Source organism: Anopheles moucheti, chromosome 3, assembly GCF_943734755.1.
Source record: "Anopheles moucheti chromosome 3, idAnoMoucSN_F20_07, whole genome shotgun sequence".
In the NCBI taxonomy this organism is placed as follows: Eukaryota; Metazoa; Arthropoda; class Insecta; order Diptera; family Culicidae; genus Anopheles; species Anopheles moucheti.
Genome location: NC_069141.1, coordinates 68,921,942 through 68,946,283, shown reverse-complemented (window position 1 = coordinate 68,946,283; position 24,342 = coordinate 68,921,942). Strand labels below are relative to the sequence as shown.

The 24,342-nt window shown below is 43.2% G+C and overlaps 1 protein-coding gene across 4 annotated transcripts in view; it reads right to left on the bottom strand.

The window, feature by feature from the left end:
* The window catches only part of LOC128303800 (protein phosphatase 1 regulatory subunit 12A), a 64,987-nt gene that overhangs the window by 6,000 nt on the left and 34,645 nt on the right, over positions 1-24,342 (bottom strand). Inside the window, exons 2-14 of one of the 4 annotated variants that reach the window (XM_053040863.1) lie at positions 17,844-17,956; positions 17,229-17,780; positions 17,010-17,101; positions 15,960-16,463; positions 14,307-14,606; positions 13,549-13,627; positions 12,402-12,650; positions 11,902-12,138; positions 10,997-11,650; positions 10,249-10,414; positions 8,232-9,302; positions 7,056-7,571; positions 6,930-6,980 (exon numbers count right to left, since the gene is read on the bottom strand). In XM_053040863.1, the coding sequence (XP_052896823.1) occupies positions 6,930-6,980; positions 7,056-7,571; positions 8,232-9,302; positions 10,249-10,414; positions 10,997-11,650; positions 11,902-12,138; positions 12,402-12,650; positions 13,549-13,627; positions 14,307-14,606; positions 15,960-16,463; positions 17,010-17,101; positions 17,229-17,780; positions 17,844-17,956 (4,584 nt within the window). The remainder of the gene's footprint in view (positions 1-6,929; positions 6,981-7,055; positions 7,572-8,231; positions 9,303-10,248; positions 10,415-10,996; positions 11,651-11,901; positions 12,139-12,401; positions 12,651-13,548; positions 13,628-14,306; positions 14,607-15,959; positions 16,464-17,009; positions 17,102-17,228; positions 17,781-17,843; positions 17,957-24,342) is intronic. The other 3 variants (XM_053040864.1, XM_053040865.1, XM_053040866.1) reach the window with 3 other exon arrangements.

Sequence of the window (24,342 nt, the reverse complement as noted above, 5' to 3'; positions counted from 1 at the left end):
GCCAGGGGTTATATGACGACGACAAGACATGGTACTGCTCCCGCATAGCTAAAATTAGTCATGGAATCATCACCCCCATGTGTTGAGTTACGGTGCGCTAGAGAGATGCATTTCCAAAAACAAAATGATTACCGTATTAAACTGAATTTGAGCGCGGTGCTTTCAACACATTACCTCATTCACACTTCATCGCGAGTTGGGGAAATATTGAACAAGAGCTTCTAAAGATCTGTCCAGTGTCCGGCATAGCGCCGGCTGGCGGCGAAGATCACGACTTGGACCAAAACAAAAAGCGAACCAAATTGTGGTAAACATTTTAATGTTCCATATTTCAAAGTTGTGCCGTTCGCTAAAATAAATGACTGACGGGAAAAAGATTAATGGAATGCTTTTGAAACAAACAAACAAAAAACAATGCGTAACGTTTCTGGCCAGGACAGGCATAAATAGTAGGTAAAAGCAAATGGTATCCGCATGCGAGTTGACAAATTAACTATACACGTGGGTTGCCAAAACATCCAATTTGGTATCAGTGTGGTGGCATTAGTGCTCATGAAGCAAATAATTTTGAATATCTATCTCCATTGGTAAATTTGCACCTTGGTTGTTCCGCTGCCTTTCCTCACATAAGCCGATCAAATCCACATGTTTGTAAACAGGGACACCAACACACACACTGCCCGATTACATTTTTTTTTGGAGCGAAGATGATGGCCGGCATACATAAATCAACTAGTTCGCCGCAGTGGCAGCTAGAAAACGCCGCAATTTGTCAGCAGAATTCGGTCGAATTTTAAAACCCTGTTACGCACTTTTCGCATAATACTTGGAAGTTGGTTTACGGTCCATGAGGGCAGAAAAAAACTAGCAGACAAAGAAAAACTCTACGCCACCTTCCTGCACGTTTAATTAATCAAAACGTCCAATCATTCGATGCTTTCACCTTCGGGGGCCAACAAGCGCAATTTCGAATCGATTCTGTCGGTTAGACGGTAATGTAAATATTTATCCTTCGCATGATCGCGGAATAGAAAAAGTTCGTGAAAAAAAAACTCGTAAAAAAGTAAAAGTTTTCATTCGATAGAATTCGACTGGTTTCTTCACGCTGTGATGGATCTACAGCGTGGTAAAACCAACCATCTGTTGCAATTTCACCAAATCGTAACGCTGCGACAAGCGATTTAATTCGCGCTTCGATAGAACGCCAATCAGCTGCCCGGAGGGAAGGTGTTTTGCCTTTTTCGGCGGATATATGGAATGTATAAAACCGATGCGGGCCACAGAGCGATCGATGATATCGGTTTTGCGCTTTGCCGATGCAACGTCTCTCAGCACACCTCACACACAATTCGCACGTTCGGTATCAATTCGCCATATATGGTCACAAATTAAAAAAACGTCTCACATTGAATTTGACCCACAACCGATACATGCTTTTATTGCTGTTACAGCATGTTTTCTTCCCATTGCTTCTTTCTTCTCACGCAGAACGTTTTACTCGGGCTTCGTTCGCAAAAACTTCATGCGAAGAACTGAACTATTGATTGAAAACTTCAAACAACAATAACAAAGATCTTTTTTTCGTCAATTATACAATGCACTAGCACACGAAGTTCAAAACAGTAACAAGATTCGTCTTGATAATGCACTCACTGCAGTAAAATACAGCCGCAACAAACCGTTTAACAGATGGTGACGCGCGTTTTATGGTTTCGATTAGCGCCGTCGATAACGGGCGGTAGCTCGACTGGTTCAATGTGCAACGGGCAGATACGGCGAATGTCGGTAGCGACCGGCCGACTACTGGCTTCTACTACATCCGACCAAGGAGTAACACACCCCGAACACAGAAAAGGTTGGCGGCCCGGAGTTAAAAGTGAGAGTTACCAACCACCACCGTGTGTTTGCGCCTAAGAGAATAGCGCAAGATCACTCATTTCGGTCCAAAGAGAGTGAGCGCGATCGTGAGTGTAACTAATCCGTTCGGCAGTAGCAGATCGGTAGGATTTCCCACATGGGGACTTGGGAAAAAATTTAATCTTTTATATCTTAAGAGTATTTTTTCTCGATACATCACAATTTTTAGAGTATCTGCTTTACGATAAAGATAAAGATTTGCCAAACCGTTTTAATTACACAATCGCATACATCTTAATTAAGTCCGCCATTTTAACATTCCGGATGTGCCTCTTACTGACAATCTGATAAAATCAGATAAGTTTGACGTACACTCTACCCCAACAAGGAATTACATCTGGCGGTGGACCATCAACAGCCGAAGGAGAAGGTTTTATAATACCGACCATTAACACCTGTGCCTGGCCTCGACCGCAAAAAGGGCCACAGCGACAGCGTCCCTCCGGTGGCATACGAAACGCATAACCTTCGCCCGCACCTTCACCGTCTCAATCAATATCTCCCAGCTGATTCTACCGACCGAGTTGCGCGTCTCCAAAAGAAGAAAAAAAAAAATCCTCACCCGCCATGCACTTCACGGTCGGACATTCCATTAATTGCTTTTAAATTCAAAACCACCGAACCACTGCCGTTCGGTGGTGAAGTTCGCCGGCGGTCAGTTCGCCGCGATGATCCGGAGGTTCCGGAGGGCGTTCTTCGATGCGGGTGTTGTCATAGTTTACAAAACATTAAACACGGACCCGCGCACACAGAAAGGAAGTCAAGGTTAGAGAGGATTGGGCGAAGGAGAAGAGAAAAAATAATTCAAACTATCTACATGTGTCTAAATAATGCTGCACTTTTGAACGTGTGGAGGTTAGGGTGGTTGTGTGAATGTGTTGTGTCAGAACGACTTTCACCCCCCGTCATCCATCACCACCTTCCGGGCAGAGGGGGTGACGCAAAGCAAACATACAGCGGACAGGATTATCGACAGCACACCATCTTTTCACTCCCGGTGTGGACAGTGGTTCACACCAGGCCCCGTCAAACGTGCAACGCACGATGCTCGACAGAGATATATGATGGACGTTTGGGCGAGAAGCGAACATTGAGCAGAATGATGTGTGTTCGACACAAATCCAAACGGCAACCGTGTGTCGTTACGTCAAACGTCCAAGGACATTGCCACCGAGTGCTAGGTAAAGTGCGTTATATTTCCGTTCCGTTTAGAGAAAAAATAAACGCCCTACATTATACACAACACCACTACACGGAAGGCACGCAACAAAGATCTTACCGGCTTTAACCCAAATGCACAAATAAACATCGTCCGTTCGGGTTGTTCGTTTACAAGCGTATTTAAAAGGGAAAATAACCGACAAATTCAGCCATATTTTTCCCCGAAAACGCCCAACAAAAATGCGGTACAATATCCAACTAAATGGTAAAACGCAACGAATCTCTCTTCACGCATACACACACACACACACACGCACATAGCCCCGGATTGTGTTCAAAGATCACCGTCTGGCTGAGCAGAAGAAGCTCCAACCAGGGGGTTGCAAGAATTTGGCTTCGTTCTGCAACACACACCTCACACGAATCTTTTCTTTCACCTCAATGGACGGGTGTGTGTGTGTGTATTTATATTAGTGGCCACCTTCCTTCGCTCCACAATGAGAACGGGAATCCAAAAGCGGGAATGAAGGTAGGTGTGTATGTCGTTCTAGGATTAAATTTAGAAATGATGCACTAGGAACCCAGACCGATCGGCTATGCAGTCATGGCTATGCGGATGAAAACGAAAAGATCTATAGCGATGCGTCTGTTTCGTGTTTGTTGCGAAAGGAAGAAACTTTGCAATTGCAGCTGTGTTGCCGTGTTTTCCTGGTTTTCCGAAAAGCAAACGAGCAAAACAGCAACGCGCAAATGGCACACCGTTGATTGAAAGCCCGTTCATCAATCATTTGGTGCGCATCGGAGAGCGGTATTTTACGTTCAGGGTTAAATAAGGTGCGTAAGAAATAAGAGCACACATTCGGTTTACGGTTTCAACGCAAAATTTAAAGGTACGATGGATGCATTGCATGCGAGCATGACCAAATAAAGCGATGCTAAATTAATTGTGTCTTGTTAAACTCAATTAAATGTTTGCTGTTGAAGAGTTTTATTTTTAAGTGGTGTGTACGGCTTTAAGACACTCATGGATAAGTGCGAACCGTACGATACAGTGAAGTGATACACTTCTACACAAAACTAACGAAACGGTCCAAAAGGAATCATTTGGCTTAGTTCCGCGAAACTTCCGCCGGCAAATGCTTCGTAGCGGAGCGAAACGGAAGGCGCACCCGTCTCGAGCCGACAAACAAGTGGTCTGTTTAATTTCATGTAACGTACACCCACTGCAACACAAGACCGGTTCAAAGCCGATCGACTTACATGGGCGATTTACTCTTGTACTGCGCTCTCCATTGGTACATGGGCTCATGTGGTACATGGCCGGCGAGTGGTGCGTACGGGGCTGTCTTCCGCAGCACGATGTACACACGAATCCCCCTTATACTATATTTAGCCTACCAGGTAGAAGAAATGATTCGGTGAGCAGCTACCAGGAATGCTACAACAAAGTAAGTTTAATCGAAAATCAATACCATTTCCTTCCTTTCTGGATGTAGACGCAACGATACAAACTAATCTAGGCCTTAGTAATTGTTTGCGTCGATTAATTTGTTTTTAAAACAGTAGTTGAAATTGAACGAACGTGGTGAAGGTAACTCGAACAGTTTACCAGCCACCATGCGTCTCCATCGCTATTGCATGCAACGATTTTCTTCGGGCAAGGTTGATTCGATCGTTAAGCGTATCACATGACGCTGCTATTCGATCGTTCGATCGATCGTTCAACAAGGTCAGGTGACTGTGGAAGAAAAATTTACGATTATTTCTTTGCCCCCGGATGAAAGATATGAATTTTTCAGTGTGTAAGGGGAGTTATTTACGCTACTATTATACAAGCTTTTTAATAGTACACAAGTTTTTTTAATGACTTTAAGACTTAATATAAAGAATAATATCATAATAAATTAGTGTATTTGCTATATTTGTGCTTCGGAATTGAAAAATTGAAGTACAACACAGGTGAAAGAGTGCACTGGCGTGAGAAAACCACTTTCGTATCCTAATCATTCAACGCCATCATTGTTTGAGATGATGAATGGCTAATGTCATCTTGAAGCGACGAGTCAGGCCATGAATTTTTGACGTCAAGCATTCAGTACCTTTGTAAAAAAATCCCTAGTAAGAAGTAATCTCTGGTTGGAGATGGCTCCGTCCTAACCACCTTTACGCTGATTCATCGAATGAGTCACCAGAAAACAATGGAGTGTTTCTCTTCACTGTCACGACGATCCATTTCGCACAGAAACAAAAAAACAATCGATTGACAATTAGGCTAAAAATAAGAATCAATAATACCGAAAATAGAACGCTATTTAAGTCTCATGGTTATTTCTCATCAGTATTACCGGACCCATTACCGATGACTAAACAGTATTCCTCTATACCATCTGCAATGGGGAATCTCTTTAACCTGACACTAATCTTGACAACTACGAAACTCGCTTTTTTTTTGTTTGGACCGACAGTCTTTATACAATCGCCAACCAGATGATAGAATGGGACAGCGAGCTCGCTTCTGCACGTTCAGCGGAGACAAATTTAGAACAGCTCCAAAGCAAAGTAAGAAGCGAAAGTGTTCACTGCGCCGTCTGCTAAAAATGCGCATACGTAGTTCATTGCACTATTCTAAGACGGTGTTTCCCTGTCTTGTGGTTTGTGGTGCGCTGCCACCCTCTCGCGCCCATTTGATATAATAACGACGTGTACAGGCCGCAAATGTCTCATCATATGTCCACGCATAGGTCAAGAAACTTTACTGTCCTCCCCATCTAAACATGACTATTACGGCCATCTGGAACGAATGGTGCGTACGGAGTGTACGTGTTGAAGGGGAAACGTAGATGCAACTGATTGCTGGTCAATTTTAAAACACTGCACACAGCTCCAATCCCCTACCCTGAAGTGCACAAAACATCCATTTGAAATAAACAGGTAATTAGACAAGCGTACATTTATTCGCAACTCCCATACGGCGTCCCTCCTCCTGTTTCTATCCTTGTCATAAATCCGAAAGGCAGGTGGTAAATTAAAACTGTCACATTCGAAAGGACAAAGCGCTTGTCTACCGCAATACTACGCTCTAGTGTAGATCTACATCTCGAGTTCATAGAGGAAATCAAGTCTGACTCTATTTTTATAGCAAATATATCATCGCCAGTCTGTGCTGACACCGTGCTCCTTTCCGTCCGTCTCGTTGCACGGTTTGGCTTATACGCATCGTACCCGGGAGTTCATTAAAAGGCGCAATCGTTTTAATCTAAAGGCCCATGATCAGTTAGGTCAGATCGCTCTTCTATGCTCGATGGAGGCGCATGGTGGTTTTCGAAAATAAAAACCAAAAAAACTGAATGACGTCGTTGAGAGTACGGAACCAAGAACGGGATTTCGACATGTCACCGGAAAACGATGGACGGACAGACAAGCGCATCAAATGTGTTATGAAAATATTGGCGTCCGTCTGTCTTCCTTCACGTTATACGCGCCAAACGGAACCGTTTCAAATTTAAAAAAGCGGACGAGTGCCAATAAAAATCGTCTAGAATAACAGAATTAATAATTAAACTAATACAAAAAAAAATCGCAATAAGTTGGTTGGACGCCTGATAAGAAAGTAAATAATAAATTTTTGTTTCCTTATCGTATCGACTTATTTTACTACGTAGCCGCATAGTCAGTCCTTGCTACAGGGGATTGGTCCGGATGGGATTTGGTCCGGTCCGGTAAATAATAAATTATTATCCCTAAATAGGTAACAATACTAGTAATCAATAATCTAAAATAAATCCAAGAATAATCTTTCCGAACGAGTTTGCTCAAATATTATGATAAATTGGAATAAAACGTGTACTTACCTCTTTCTCGTCACCATCGACAGGAGAATCTTGTCTGTCAGGGTCAAGATCCTGAAAAATACCATTTATTAAAAGTTTAAATAAATTGATCCTTTTACTTCTGTATTACGATCTTGCCACACTTACCTCTATGCCTACAGAAACAACACCGGTCGAACGACGCTTCTGTCGCCGACGCCGTTGGATAACCGCCTGCGTCGCCTGTGCCGTGCTGCGGTTGTCATTCTCTTTGTCATTCTCCTTGTTCTCTTCGCCCCCAGCGGTCGACTTTGGTGGTCGCCGAAGATGGTGTAGTGGACTAGTGTCGCCACTGTTGGCTGTTGTGGTCTGTTCTCCAGCAGCCGTTGCTGCGCTTCCAGGCACGCGGTTATACTGCTCGCCAGCGGCAAGACCCGAGGAGGATAGTGGCCGTGAACCGATGGCGGTACTGGCAACGCTGGAACCTGTCATCCCTGTGGTGGTCGTGTCACCATTCTGTTGCTGCGCCCTTCGTTGAGCCAGGGCCGACGAGGAGGTGAGCTTAGTAGTAATCAAACCGTGCTCTGTTGCCTGAGTAGCGGGGACGGATTCATACACAGAACCGCTCGCTACCGACGATGACTGTGTGGCGGCATTCGGTGTGGACGCATCTTCCAGTTTGAACTGCAAGCAGACGTGTAAAAATGTATGATTAGTTTATTGTTTTATTATTAAGATGTTATGCTTAGATATAATAATCTACACTCCCCTAGCAAGTTTGTAGTGTGTCTGGTATAACGCGTAGATAGTGTAGCAGTTTCATTTGTCTATATTTAAACACACACATAAATGTCTCAATTAATTCAATAACACTGATCGATTATCAACTACAATACTTCAATAACGTAAACGTTTCTATTGATAAATTATAATCGCAACAAACTGTACCTTCATGCTTAATGCGGTACAGTATTATCACAGTATTAGCTTAATTTATCCAAGTGAACATATATTTACTGCAACAAACGTTTGTCGTATGTAAATAACTTTGCTTAAAGATCCTCCACACTATAGCATAAAATTCCGAACGTTTTATAAATAAAAACATAATTAAAACAGAAGCAAAACACTGTACATGCATGTGCATGCGTCTAATTCTTAAGTAGAAAAACACACTCATTAAAACTCCAAAACCCTTATTAAAAGAAACGTTATGCATGATACATTTAAGGATATTTCTATCCCCCATGTACCGAAGACATGCGACAGTGTAGAGCAAAGCTACCGCAGCTTACTATCGAGCTGGTTCAGGTTACACACAACATGCAAGTACACAACGCTTACCTTGCTGCCACCGTCCACTTTCAACCGCCACGAGGGCCTTCGTTCGGCTGTTACACCCGTCGTTGCCACGGAATCCGCCGCCTTCCGTAGCGTCGGAGACGGCGGAACGGCAGAACCGGCAGCAGCACCAGCAGCACTCACAACACTATTGTCCGCAAGTGCGTTTGTACTGCTGCTGTTGCTGTTACTTTCTCCGCCACTATTAGTAGTGCTATTGCTATTTGGCACCCGGGAGGCAAGATGGCTGTCCAGATCGCCATCCGCTACCGCCGCGATGGCATACTTGTTTGCCTCGTGGCGTAGCTTTTCGGCCAATGTTAGTGAGTTGGCATTATCGATATCGAACAGTGAACGTTTAGTGTAGGTTGCGGCTGTGTTGTGGTTGGTATTAGAGGATGCACTGGTGGTGTTGTTGGAAGTGGTGTTGGTGATGGTGGAGGTGGTATTACTATCGCTATTACTCACGACACCACCCGCAGTTGCGGACGTTCGGATGGTGGCAGTGGTCGCAACACCCTCCGCATCGGTCACCGCTGGCACATGGAACGTTGCCGATACGACAGGAACATCGCCACCAACATCACCACTCCCGGCTAGTGGAACGGTACTTTCTTTGGAGTTGTTCGCGGTCGCCCGCCGACTGGGTGAACTTTGCCGTACGGGAGCACTGAGGGTATACGACACCGTCACTTTACTATCATCCTCCTCCTCGCCATTTCCGCTCACACTTCGTCGATGCCTTCTGTTACCTCCTCCACCATCGCCACCGTCTTCGACGGTTGAGCCCGGCGGAGCTAACGTGAAACTGGCGGACACGGCAACGTCATCCATTTTCACTTCACTATTGGCATCTTTTCCAGGGCCTTCCGCAACATGATTACCGCTTTGCTGCTGATCACTGATCTCTCCAACAGACGGCACACGATCGTTGATGGACGCGGTGGTGATGCCCGATATCGTTGTGGCATTGTTGGTGAATGAGGGTGATGCAGAGGATGATAATGAGGATGGTGATGATGGCGTGATCGTTGTACTTGCAGATGTCGCAGTCGCTGATCCCATTGTATCGTTCTGTTAATGTCAGAGTTGATATAGGAATGTTTTATGTACATTCATGATTTCTTCACATTCATTTCTTCGAAAGCCAACTTATTGCATTTGCCTTAACATAAAGTGTCCTGAACTTCATATCGTTGATCCTAACACTGAATATAAATTTTCACATCTTGTGCCGGAATATGCATATTAACATGAATGTGCAAGTGAAGGTTGTGAAGAATGTTAATGCGTGCTTGTAAAAGCAAACAAAAGCATTTAGGCCAATGCTATCCGTTCTTATTTTGTGAATAAAAGTCTATACTAATTTTTACGCAACAGCAAAGTTGCTTGTGGACTAACATGTGAGAAATAAAAATTAAATGTCATCGTAGCACTTCTGAAACCTCAAAATTCCTCATGTAGCAAAAAAAAGATTAATTTACTTTCAGTAACTCTTGAAAGAAAGGGAGACTTCGTTAATTTTCGACACGAAAATCTTGCAAAACAGAAGATAAATGTAAACCATTTAAAACATTTCCGGTTACATCGTCATACAATACTAGAAAGATATATGGAATATCTCACAAAACCAATTAATCACCGCAACCAACAGCGTTATTAACAAAAACCAAACAGAAGCGAACAAAATAATAAAAAAACTCAAAAAGCCTTTGCAAATAACTGCCACACATTAAGCTGTAAAAAATATGAATAGTAAAGGGTATTGCAAATCCTTAATAATATTACTTACCTAAAGGTTCTTCTTAAGTAAGGTAACAAAAGCCTATCTTTAAACAATAATTCTCAAACAAAATCCCTCATAAGCACAAACGGCGAATGCAAAGAATACCTATGCAACTCTATACATCCTGTTTTTTCGTAAACAGTAATGTGATAAACCATTGATGGATTATTTTCACCTAATATATCTTTTTCTCTTCCTGATTCGCAACGAACTGCATGTTCTCTTGGCACTTACTTCGTTACCGGATCCTGAAGCATTCTTCTTCTTGACCAATTGTTCAGCACTCTTGATCTCATCCAGAGTGACACCTTGGGTCGAGCGACGCGTCTCGCGGACGCGCTTAGCATGAGCCTTTCTTTGTGTTTCGCTTTCTTCATCCCGCGTCGGTGGTACAAATGATCTGTAACGTTATTTATTGAAAACGGAAAAGTACACAGATTAGATTTGCTGTTCAAATAAATGAATCGAAAGAAAACAATGGTTAATTACGCAGATGATTAATAAATCCAAAAAAAAATATTCGAAAGCAAATGGAAAGTACTTTTTTATGACGAAGCATAGGCGAAAGGTGGAATTTTCTGTTGGTGAGATGAGGGTATTTAAAAGGTCTGTTTTGTTAGGCCCGGTGGAATAGTACCGGGGATTGCGATTTACAACAATAGCAAAACTTCATCAAGGAAAGGGGTTTGTTATTCGCACAATTCGGCACTGCACATGCAAGAGAACAACCAGTGCTAAAAAAATTGATATCCAAAAAACATTCTTGTCAAACATTATAGGTACATCTGCAACTAGAATGTGAAACAATAAACAAGAGCGATATCGAAAGAGAAAGATTGATATTTTAGGTAATGAATCTTGGAGTATCGCAATTGTTTCACGCTCTCTACATCTTCACACAATGCACACAACACTGATTAGAACAACACCGTAAACAACCGAGGACATAAGTTTTCCATCGATTTTGTTTGGTTGCATTTACTTGAAAAAGTTTTTGAAAATATTTCCCGGTGACAGTTTGTTCGACGATGGGCTGCTCGTCACCGGTGTGTTCGCCGAGGGTGTAATGGATGCTTCCACCATCGTCGGTGCTGCGTTAGACGATGGAATTATCAACTTCACTTCCGCCGGTTCCTCGAACGACGTTTCTTCTTGTGACGCTTCCCGTTTGCCGGCAGTACCGCTCGTTCTCCCAACTCGCCCATCCTCTGACTGTCCCTGCTGTTCCTGGAGCTGCTGTTGTCTCTTCTCGTTGAGTGAGGAGAGAAATTTATTGCGCTCATTATTGATCTTCGTTTTCTGGGCCTGCTCAATGTATTTGCGATTGAGTTCGAACAGACTATGATTCTTGTTGGTATCGGTGCCGGTACCGGCGGCGTTGTGGCCGCTGCTGGATGTGAATGTGCCATCGTGTGGCGTGTGTTCGGTACGATTGGCACCAGCTTCGGGAACGGAAGCGGACGTATGATCGGCGATGGTGTTGTTGTCCACTGGTGGCAATTTGCGCGCCACTTCCGCTTGATCCTCGTACCGCTTCCGGTAGCGATCACCGAATGGGGTGCTACCACCGTTATCAGTGTTGCTGTTGGTCATGATTTTCTTGTTGTTGTTGGTGGTGATTGGTGTTGGTATGGAACTGCAAGATTGATGACCACGTTGGCAACACGTACACACGAGCGCGAACGTACAAATAGGTATGATACGAAATTGAAATGTACGCACGATTTTGCATGAAAATATTTTGTGGAATAAAATATTACACATAATGGCATGAGGGGTGAAGTGAGAACTTTCACATCTATTAGCAAAACGCAAAACGTCTTCTGTGGACCCTTTATAACGCATCAACAACCCGCTTGTCTCTACTTCAACTGTAACCTTTCTTACCTCCTGATCTGTCCGGCAGTGGGCGTCGTTGTCGGTGTTCCGGAAGGACTGGTCGGCGGTGACACGGCACCAGAGGTTGCCGTAGCGTTACCGGTTGTGTTATTCGTTGCCTGGCTTACTGCAGTGGCTGTACCGGTTGTGGGAGGCACAATGCTGGTGGGTATGCCGGTTGTAGGTCCGGTCACTGACGATGGTGACGTTGTTGTGCTTCCAAGGACCAAATTGCTGGCTGTTTTCCTATGAAAATAAAAAATATAAACCAACATAGTTAATTACATAGTAAAGCTTTGAATCAAAAAGTTATTGAAGGGTATGCGCCGTACATAAATTAATCCAGAATCATTCCACAAACCGATTAAAAGAATAGCATAACCCGCGGGGCAATCTTACAAAGCAATGAGAATATGCTATATACGCAAGCGCTTAGAATATGAGATAGACGTGTAGTTTAATTTGAACAGGAAAGGAAAAAAATTTTATAAGAATAATCGTTGCGTTACCTTAATGTCCGATGATCCTTCAGTGAAGCGGACCGCTGCACCAGGTACGACGAAATGTTTGTTGTCGGCGTCGACGCCGTAGTAGTGGTAGTATTGTTGTTATTATTATTGGTGTTGCTGCTGTTGTTGTTGTTGTTGTTGTTGGAGGCAGTACTGGTTTTAGTGTTAATAGGCGTCGATGGTAGGATAGTGTGAGGGCATGAGTTAGCCTGTATTCGTGCTCGCAGCTCTGCATACCTCTGGTAGAACCTATGATCGGTTGCACACGCATGATTGTAACCATTGTTGCATTATGTGTTGGTGGTGTGTAGTATGGTGTGATGTTGTTATTGGAATGATTCAGTCACGTTCGGGTGCACATTCCGGTGGTACAATGATCCGACGTTTGTACCCAATTCCGGTGATGTTATATTTGCAAGAGTAGTGTTGGATAGTGTAGTTGTGATAATGTGTGCAGAAAATAACCGGCCATACACGGTAGTTTCATTTGTTTTTTTTTTGGTAAGTTTGCAACATCAGGAGTGCCGTTGGAATATTTTGTTTCCAAGATACACAGGTAGTGCCAATGAACAGTGGGGTTATTAAACAATTAGAAAACACAAGCCATTAATAAGAATAAAAGTTTTTTTTTTATAGAAAACAATAATAATAACACACAGTTTTATTTCAATTAGGCCTTTTTTGGTTTCATTTACATAAAATTTGAATGTACTGTAGGCGATGAATCATGCAAAGCTATTGCGATATTTAATTACTGTAAATGGTTCAAATGCGTTACTACCCGCGGCAGTTCGTCGCTGAGTTTTGTCCGTTATCCGGAGGTCCAAAAATATGCAAAGTGTGTTTTAGACACTTCGATTTTTTTTCTACTAGATGCATATTGTTTGGTGTTCGAAATCCAAAAACACAACTCGTCGATGAATTAAGCAATGAAAAGTAATGCATTTGGTCCTTTTTTGAAACAATTAAACCAAATTATCAAATGCCAAAAAGTTATACAAAATTTCCAAAACATCAATATTGTTTCAAGTTTAAAAAAACAATTGGCAACCAATATTAAAGTGTAATATTGAAAAACAAAAACACACAAACATATAGAAAACACACATAGAAGGACATTATTGTCTAGAATGGAAATAATACTCACTTTTCATCGCTCTCGAAACTCTGGGTTCTCCTTAGTATCACATCCGGTTCGGTTGGTTTATTTTCCTTTTCCGAAACTGCTTCATGTATAAGAGATGGCGCCGATGATGTTGCAAAAATAAAACACACACAAAAAGAAAAAAAGAGAGTAAACATATGCCATTTAGAAATTTATATTCAATGCAAACACATGTTCAACGCTCAATTAAAAGCTAATGGGTTGTTTATATAAATGAATCAATCTCTGGCGTTTGTCAAAACTATACAACCGTACGACCAAATCTAGCAAGTCAACGCAGTCACGAATGTTTAAAGTTTTCTCATAATTTTCATCCTGTTAGCATGAACATGAGCAGCAGATACATGGGTGGCAATGTTTTGTTTTTGTTTTTAATAAAAAAAACTTTGCGCATCCCGAATGGGTGCTTCACAAGTGCAATTTACTTAAAAGCAGCGGCAGCAAAGGGCTCCAAAAGCATGAACAAAGATGCCGATCGAGCGATAGACGAATGTGTAATGATGCAGAGAAAACAAACATGAAGGCAGTGAATTTATACCTAATAATCGTACCGATTCCCCTCCCAGAGTGACATGATATTGAAGAATACATAAAACGGAGCAATACAATGATAATATAATTAAAAAAAGATATGAATTGAGGAGGCAAAACATGAAAGAAAAAGAGCACAACAAAAACAAATAGCAATAAAATGAACAACGGAACAAGTGAAACAAGAGAAGAACAGAACAGAACATTACGGTTGCGCTTGGACGTGAAATAGAGGTTAGCGTAGTCGACGTCGTCCGTCGCACGCGATACTGTTGTGGGTTGTGCTGGTTGTTCCTCTTGCTCGTAGAATTGACGCGGGACAGGCGTTGGTATGGCACGCTGACGGCGCCACGGTGCCGTTGGTGGAGGAGGATTATTAGCAGGTACTGCCGATGTTGCCGTAGTGTTAGCCGATTCTGTCACACGTGGCTTCGGGGTTACGATTTGCGTGGTCAGTGGAACCGGTGCCGGCCGCGAGATGATTGGAACGGGTCGCGGTAACAATTCATCTATTACAGCAACAGGACCATCGTCAAGCAGAGTAATACCCACACATGCCACAGCATGGGAAGCACAGTACAACGGTTCGCAGTCAATGGCATCACGAGACAACAACAACGAAACGGTTAGGAACAGTTTAGAGATATCACAATAGAAGAAGAAGAAAAAATACGACTCATTTCAGAATATGTGTAAACAGCGGCAGCATAGTGCGTAGCATACAACAAATAACAGCACTCTTCAACTATTATGATTAATTCTAAAATAGTAATTAATAGCAACACAACGACAAAATAGGTAATTTCTGAAGCATTAAAATGGTAAAGTAGTATTTGGTTTATGAATAGCCATTAAATTAACAGAAATAATTTTTCAGATCGAATTATTTTTAGGTCTTCAACTTAATCCATGGAGTTGTGCTTTATACATATGGGGGGCCCGTAGTTTTGAGAAACAAGCTTGAATTACATTTTATCAATGTTACAATATTAGAGTTACAATTCTAATATATTCGATTATTTAGAAAATTCTAATATATTCGATTCTGTGGTCTAAAACAAATACCATGATTTAAGTTATAGACCTAACTGTCTGTGTTATTTTGCATTTTGTTAACTTACACTGTTATTATGACGGGAGCGTCAAAACTATAACACAAATAAAAATGTGATTGCAACAACAACGGATTATTGTTTCACATAAAGTAACATTAATGCAAACAAAGACTTGAAACGAGCGCTTGCAACAATCAATGTAAACATGCATATAAGCCGTATGCCTCATGAATGCCTAACGCCAAAACACGTATTTATCACAGATCAGAAAAGCAAGTGTGCCCGCAAAATAAAAACACTGAAACAAGTTCCTGGCACTAGTCTTGTTATATACTACAAGCCTTCTTTTTACGTATAAAATCCGAATTTCGAATAAAGCTTAGTAATAATGGCAGCGAAGTATAATCGAAAATAACCTCGTTATTCAACGATTATTTTTTAGGCAAATACCTTATTTGTAGAAAGTAATATTATCTTTTCGGATCTGTGAATCTTGTGTAAATAATCGAATGTTTTGAACATAATTCCGAAAGTCACAATACAGAATCGAGCGAACTAACGATGCCAATTTACCATCAAACCAAACGCAAATTAAAGACACTCAAACAGAACGGGCTTTAGCATAGGTAACAACAAATTGGCTACAGTCAAACAGAGCCCAAAAATCGGGTTTGTTGCGCGGCCATATTTTGTTTTAAAATGGCGAGCATAAAACACACAGCATCCGGTTGGTGGAATGCAACAAACGTGCACAGAAAAGGGGTTATTTTATATTCCACCAACGGAGCACACGGTAGGTGTCTGTACCTGTTTCGGATTCGGTTAAACTACTATCAGCCGATGGATTGGAGGATGAGAACGGTTCCGACGAAACGCTGGCATCTTCTTCTTCTTCTTCTTCTTCTTCTTCCACCTCGCTATCGGCATCTTTGATTTGGTTGGATTGATTAGCTTCATCGCATCGAATTGCCTGTGCAGTAACTCGCTGATATGATAACCCTCCAATTGCATCGGGTACATCTTGGACGAGATGCTTATTTTTCTCAACGGACACCACTTGCTCCTGTTCGTCATTCTCATCTTCATCCACTTCTTCCTCCTCCTCATCCTCCTCCCCATCCTCCTCCTCCTCTTCATCGTCTAGCTCCTCGTCTACCGTATCATCCATCGTCTCCTCTTCCTCCTCTTCATCTTTTTCATTTGATTCTTCTTCTTCTTCTGGTTCTTCTTGGCCATCCGATGGTACTTGCTGTGTACTCTCAACATCTTCGTCGTCGTCGTCGTCGTCGTGGGCGACGGCGACGGGTCCAGCTGGGATGAATCCATACCCAAGGGTCCAGCAGGCGCGTGATGGAAGGGGATTTTGTTGAAGGGAATCATATTGACTTAACAAGATACACTTTACATAGCGGAACTCACTCTGGATACCAAGGGGGGTCAGATTCAGCAAGCCATGAAGTTTTTCAATTCATCAAAAGCAAAACCAACTTGTCTACAGCGTGTGATTCGTATATGTTTTTGTTCGTCCAAACAAAAGCGACACATAAGCGAACGCTCATGGAAAAGGCCGATTTAAAAAAAAGCCTGCAGTGTTTTGATATTCGAATAGTCTCTGTTTGAAAATCCAATTAGCCATTCTCCCCTTGCCAGCTCAATTGACCCTTGTATCAATATTGAGCTTATCGTGTGGTGCAGGAAAATCGAATGACCAATTGAATACTGAAAATGAACCGCTCATGGGTAAGAGCATGACCCGCATGCATATGGGAAGGAATGCAATCGGGAGAGGGAGAGTGTTTTCGTGCAACCGTTTTCGAACAGTTTACACGCCGTGACTAGATCATCCTATACACCTACCTTCTTTCTGTTTGTTGTTGTCAATCGGCTTCACCTCGACCCGAATCACCTTGGTCGGTGTTTCCGTACTATTTTCTAAATTATCCGTAATCCTATCGTTGCGATGACAATGTACCGGAAAAAGAGAAAGATTAACAGAACGTTACAACACTGGCACGCTTATTCCGCTACTAATGCACCTCCCCCATCCTTCGCCATATAAAGCGAAAATACGCATACCTATTTCCGTGACTAGGTGGTCTGCGCTTCGTGCGCTTCACGTTCTTGCGAGCATCCTTCAGCAAAGGCACGATATCGTCCTGGGCAATGTCGATCGCCAACTGGCCACTGTAGTTCTGGATGTCGATGTCTGCGCTAGCATTCAACAGCATCTGTGTGGCTTCCTTCTGGCCCCAATAGGCGGCCGCATGCAGTGGTGTCCATCCGTCTACATCCTGCCGATCGATATCACCTCGACCTTCGAGCAGTAGCTTCAGCACACCGATGTAGCCTTTGGCGGCCGCAACATGGATCGCGGTGGCACCCGTCTTCGGGTGCGCCTTATCACAGTCGGAACTGTCCGTACGGAGCCACTTGGTGGCGTCACTCAGCATGATACGCTCCTCCGCCTGGCGTGCGTCATCGCAATCGATACCCTGCTCGTCGAGGTGATGCTGGATGAGATCTTCCATCGCGTCCGAGCTGGCCAGATCTACTGCCAGCTCCCCGTCGCTGTTGATCGACGCTAAATCGGCGCCGTTCTCTATCAGATAGCGTGCTATACTGAGAAATCTGCAATATACGAAACGAATAATTATTATCCATTCCAGCTTTGGTTTAAGTGGTCTTAATTACCCGCATGATGCTGTGGCGTGCAATGGTGTCCAGCCTTCGTTATCCTTGCGATTCACGTCGGCACCTTTCTGTACGAGAAACTCTACCATATCCAAATTGTCGTCAATGCAAGCCTGCAAACGAAAAGAAAGAAAGAAAATAATGTTAATGTTTCGAAATGTTTCCTTTACGTCTATATCAAGTTAATCGACTAAATACTGTATCTCTTTGGGTTATTTTTACATAAACTCAAATTATTTTCCAAATTTCTGGAGTACTCCAATGTACTGGAAGTATTTTACATTAGATAAATGGCATCGTCCCACATGTACCATTCAAATATCTGTACCCTCGTTGCTGATGTTTTCCAACCGGTCAGCCAAATACCGTTCAAGGTTAATTTAATTTCGAGCCGGAAAAATTATGAAATTTCCATGCCGAAAAAATACATCAGCACGGCCACGGGCAGCCACAGTGTGCCAGGCGCTGCTTATGGTTAAACTTTGTAGTAGTATTTAACCGAAACGACTACCGCTCGCCTCTAGCTGCCATACGTCGGCAGCTGTTTGGCTGATCGCACAAGATGATCTTGAACGTGTGCTCTAATCGACATAAACGGCCACGAGCAAATGGACTGGCTCTTAAATTTGATATCGGAAAACGACGATTGCCGGCATGGGGATGCAGAGCACATGCTGCAGAGCAGCCAAAGCAAGCTTGGGAGCCGACATCGCAAGAAAGCTAAAATAGACAGGACCAAGCGGCAAAGAGCACGCACGCGCCATGGATTCAATCGCATACGCCTCGTTTGGGGGGTTTCTTTTTTTTTTTAAGAAAACCTTGGAAATTCTCTCTGACGTCAATCGGAACGGTTGGTGGCGGTGATCGTCACACAACGAGAAGGAACCATTATTATTAGTGTTGTACAGGGTGGCCTTTTGCAATAGGACCTTTTAGCCAACGGTGCATGTGAGAATGGATAATCGATCGTTACTAACCGTCATAACGATGACCTAAACCATATGACATTAAATAGCAAACCAATAAATAGTTTTATTACACTCTTGGTATTCCGACATTCGTAGACCTAGTATTGAAGCTAAAGAATATAGGCCCTTCAGAGTTTCAGACGTGAATGCCTCCATCATCAATATCCTACGCATCCAGCTGGACGTCACGTCAAGGAGCACTGGAAACCAAACCAAATCTTTACCGGACGTTACATTTTAAACGCATTTTCAGCGTATCGTGTGGAGCAGGTTCCCAAAACATACCAGCACGCGTTTAATAAAAATGTTCATTTGATCTCGCAGTTGTTAACGATTCTTTTTCGGACACGTTTTAATTGCCTCATAAGGTGTCGGCAAGGACAACCAGCTCGGTCCGGGGGAGTTGCATTAAAAAAATAAAACACCCATCCGAAGGTTACTTTCTGCGCATAACACGTTTTGACGTACGACATGGTATCTTAAGACCAGGTCGTTGTAATAATAAGCATGTGTATATGCCGAGAAAGCTAATGTGTACCATCAATGCTTGTACAGAGCGATGCTATCGATAAAGTACGCACTCTACCGCATTTAGGATGCAATTAAATTACACTTTAATGATTTCTAAACTATTTTCCAAAGAGTTCCACAACCACACTCAAACCACCACAGACAACAGGGGGAATTGTTAAAACAATACCAAAAAAAAAACCTCCCTTGTACTTGTTGCACTTCTTGCACCGGTGCACAAATCACTGCACAATCACCGACCCAGTCCCACACCGTACCGTTTGGCCGAATGAATGCACGTTCAATTCCCACGGGGAAATTGCCATTCCGCACCAAACCCAGCATGGGTCTCCGAGGTGGGAATTCGGGAAGGGCCCCGGCATCGTACGCAATCAGTCGCGTTCGTGCAATTCTAGCGTGATACACATCTCGTGCCAACTGGAGCAGGTGTTGCTTAAAGACTTAATTTGCTCGGCTCTGTCGGCGGGCACCAGAGCAGCAGGGTGTGTTTAGAGGATGCGGCCACGATCACCAACGGAGAAGGTCTCCGCACCTGACACATCAAATGGGAATATGCTCCACCACTTGTGTGTGTGTGATGGACAGTTTTTTTTTTCATACTCCCTCGAGGGCCCTGTCTTGTCTAGCACCGCTGCTGTTGAGATCAAACCTAATGGAGCGGGGTATCACACCAGCCAGCCCCGTCTGTACGTAAGAAATCACAATTAATCTAAGCCCATTGCGGGAAGAATGCAACGAGTAGCTATCATAGTCACTGGCAGAGGCACGCTGGGTAGAATTAGTAGTCGCACAGCGGCAGAGTTAGCCAATGCGATACGGGAGGGCTCCGGCTCCGGGCGAGGGTCAGACGGCTGGGAGAATTCTTAAACCCTTTATAGGAGCTCCGCAGCACGCACACACCCATCAGAAGTTGTGAGAGGCAATCATTTATGATACAGTTTCTGGTTTCGTTTTGCTGAAAATTTTCTCACGTCTTTGCTGACTGCACACGGTGGTAACGGTCGGTGTTTAGTGCCAATGTGTGCCTTCTGCTCCATCACACACCACCATTCAACCACCCCACATGAGTCACACTGTGCACCTGTGCAACATTTACAGAAGCCTGCACGATCATAACCGGCATATTACGTGAACGGAACCAAACGACGACACAAGGCGGCAGGGCAGCAGTGCACACGCATGATCGGCTCGTGACGACGCAACGGATGCGTGTTCTAGTGGGTACACAATAAAAGCATAAACTACCATTCGGTTCATGGGCCGCATGCGTGCAAACTGTACAGCAAATCGCACCAGACAGTGCGCGAACTATAAGCTGAAAGCGAAAGACGACAAACGAGCAAACAGAACAACGGATCGGAATCAATAAACCGGGCCGGACCACTAAACCGGGGCGGCGGACGATGATAAGCGCACGAAAGATCGCACAAGAAAAGTGGACAACCCCAACCCTGGACAGGTTCAGTGAGTATGGGACCGGTGTGGGCCAAAAAAAAAAATGCACGCTTACATTCATAACAAGAAGGGCGCGAATGCGTCTCTCATGCGTGTGTCATAAAAGCGAAAAATAATAATAAAAAAAAACACTTGTTGTTTTTAACAGCGTCGTTCTCGCTCGCCCCTGTGTTTGCGACCCGTCAGACTAGGGGTGCGTATTGCCTGGAACTCCTGTCATAAATTGTAGGCTTTACAACTGCCACAGCCGGTTCGTCTCGTCTTTCAACCGTCTTGCGATGAGGGAGTTGAAGTTGCCGCACTTTTTTCGGTGTGTTTCTGCAGCATGACAAGCGCTCTCACCCATTCGCTCCAAGGGAAAATGTCATTTGAAACTGTTGAATCGTGCATTGATCTAGTGATGTGCACATAGCGATGCAGAATGAAGGAATGATTTAAATCTTTCTTGCGAGTGAGTTAATACAAGTCTCCAACAAGAGTATATGTAATTCTCTTGCGATTTAACTTATTCGCAGAATTCTAAATCATTCAAAACAATTAGGATTTACCTCTTTACGGCGACTCATGAGTTAACTCTTGTTAACTTAAAATTTAATTCTTCACTTCGATCTTCAACTAACAATTTGAATCATCAGTTAACACAAAATTTAACTCTAGCAACACGGCCTGGTGGTCGTTCTTCATGATCAAAGAAATATTTATCGCTTCACGGCGATCTTCAACTTATGATTTAAATCGTTAATCAACTCAGGATTTAATTCTTCATGACGATTTTCAACTTACGATTTAATTCATGAGTTAACTCTTATGTAAGTTAACTCAGAATTTGACTCTTCACGGCGACATTCAATTCACGCTTTAAATCATGAATTAATTCTGAAGTGAGTTAACACAGGATTTAACTCTTCCCTGCAACCTTCAACTCATGCCCTCAACCACGAGTTAATTCGAGATTTAACTCACTCAAGAGTCAACTAATAATTTAAAGCATGAGTAGAAGATCCCCGCGAATAGTTAAATTGTGAGTTAACTCTATTTAACTCTTACTTGAAATGGTTGAATTCTTTAAGAATGATTTAAACAGTTCTGTATGTGTATCTGTGTAATCTGTATTCTAACTCTTTAACTCTGATTTAACTCCTTTCTTCCAAATTTCCCATCTCTACAATGATCATAGCATTTGCACATTTCAACACAAGTTATTGTAGCGTTGATCGAAAGGGGAAGGAAAAGAAATACAACCTAAAATGAGACTCAGCTTGCTCGTTTGTATTCTTTTGCATGAGAGAAATGTTTGTATAACAACAAAAAAAAACCCATCACACTACTTCCAGTGACTCAACGAGCCTCACGTTGAAGGCTCCAGGCATTCGCGCCTGAACAGAGAGGAGCCGTAATACAGATTAGCAACGCTTCTGGTTTATTGGGACGAGGGGAGCAATTGTGGTTCGCGCAAACCCGGGTACGGGCACGCTGGTATGGATCGTTTTGCGGATCGTTTCCATCCGATCCGCGCTATAAGCACGCGGGGTGGCCTATTACGAGGTGCACCCATTCAACACACCACTCACTCGGTTGATCTGCAGCAGCTGCTGCTGCACCGCCGGGGTAAAGAGGGGATTTATTATCGATTAGCGACAGTTTGGTAGGCTTAAATCTGACACAAAGTACCAGAAGCTCTTTTCCCCGTTGTGCTTCAACCGGGTTCGATCGTACCCCGATCGTACGGTGTGGGATAAATCCCTTTTTTTGCCGCGAACTTATTTCCACCTACAAAAAAAAAGGAGGGGAGATACAGTGAGACAGACAGGAAAGGTTGCGCATACGTGAAGCTGTCGAGATGACAAGCCATACACACGTTGGAGGAGAACCGTAGACGACAGGACGCGACCGGTGGACGCGATTTATGCGACACTCTTTGGGGATATTTACAGCAAAAACTCTCCAGCTCATACAACCGGCAAATGCACGTTACCATAAAAAGTTAAACGGTAGCCAATTGATTAATCGACAAATTATTGCTCTCGTTTTCTTTTTTTCTTGTTGTGGATCTTGTAAAACCCACGCAAACTAGCCTGCGGTCGTTACTCGACTGGACAAGCAACGAACAAAATGTTTCATAAATCGACATCGTAAACCATGCACAATTAGGGATAATGTGGCAATGGATACCAGGAAGACATCTTCCTGAGATGGCTATGATGTACTGCAACAACTTGCCAAAAAAAAACACGCAAACCTTGCTGTCTTCCAATATTCTTCCCGACTCGTCTAATTCTCTCATAGTTCGCTAAAGATGTGTTTGGACTTTTGGCAACATCAACAAGCTGATGGGATCCCGGACGAATTGGAAAGCGAACTTGCCTGGAGCAGAGTTAGATTTATTAGGCAAATTGCGGTAGTAGTAGCAGCATCTGGCCTCTTATACTTGCCAAAAGACACCGTTCAAGCATGTGGAGATCGTTTAATGCACATCGTGACGTTTGATTTATGCCAAATCGTATCGAAATTTGGATAATTTTGGATCTCGCATCGCGTTTATCGACGAATCGACGGGTTTGGTGTTTCAGGCCATGGGCCAATGTTTGCCAAACGCATAATTTCTGATGGAATCATTATCACACCGGCCAAGTGCCAAGTGTAGCAGACCGCGAAAGAGATAAGCTTTGAGGAGTCTATTAATTAGCCAATTTGTTCCGTTATTTATGATATTCTCCATAAGTTTGTGATTTATTCCTGTTTAGTTTAATCATATTCAAAGCAACGATATGTTTTGTCTACTAATGATTTCGACTGATCTTAATCCAGATGAAATACTGCAGTTCCTTTTTCCAGCGCTAAACAGGCGATCGCGCCTGTAGACGTGTGGTTTTACATTGTGCATTACTATGTCGTGCAACCACGGAAGTCTAATAACCGCGGGAAGGGAAGAAAACAATCAAATAGCTATAACAATAAAAATAAACTTCACCATTACTGCTCACCCACCTCGTCGGGGGATACCGCCGCCAGTGAGATTGTGGGTAATAAATATATAAAACCATAGGTGCAGTTTCTCCCTCTTCGGGGATGTTGTCTCATTGGAGAAATGACAAAACACTAAAATACGACACCATTCTGCAGCAAACATTACCGCGGCATTGTGCGCATGGGTGTGGGAGAGACAGATCTAAATGGTACAAACGCTACTACTATGTTCGACTTTACGATCGTAGAATCGCAATCGCCGCGGAAACAAATGTAACTGCGACAGTAGTGATGAAATATTTGTTGCATTCAGCTAGCAAATGGCTAGCGGTTTGGCGTAAAACTTTGCGTTTACCATTCGTGTGGAACTGGCTGTGCTTTATATTACATTCAGCAAGGCGTAAAGCGATGAGTAATCATTGAGCGCGGTCGATATATTTCCATCAAATCAAATAACATTGGTTAATTATGGCGGAACCTTACAAATGTTTGGTTACAGGCAGTACAGCTTAAGAACCACAAGAGCAGGATCAGATTGGATCGTAGCGGTTTCTTAGCCTCCTCATCATCATTCTGGC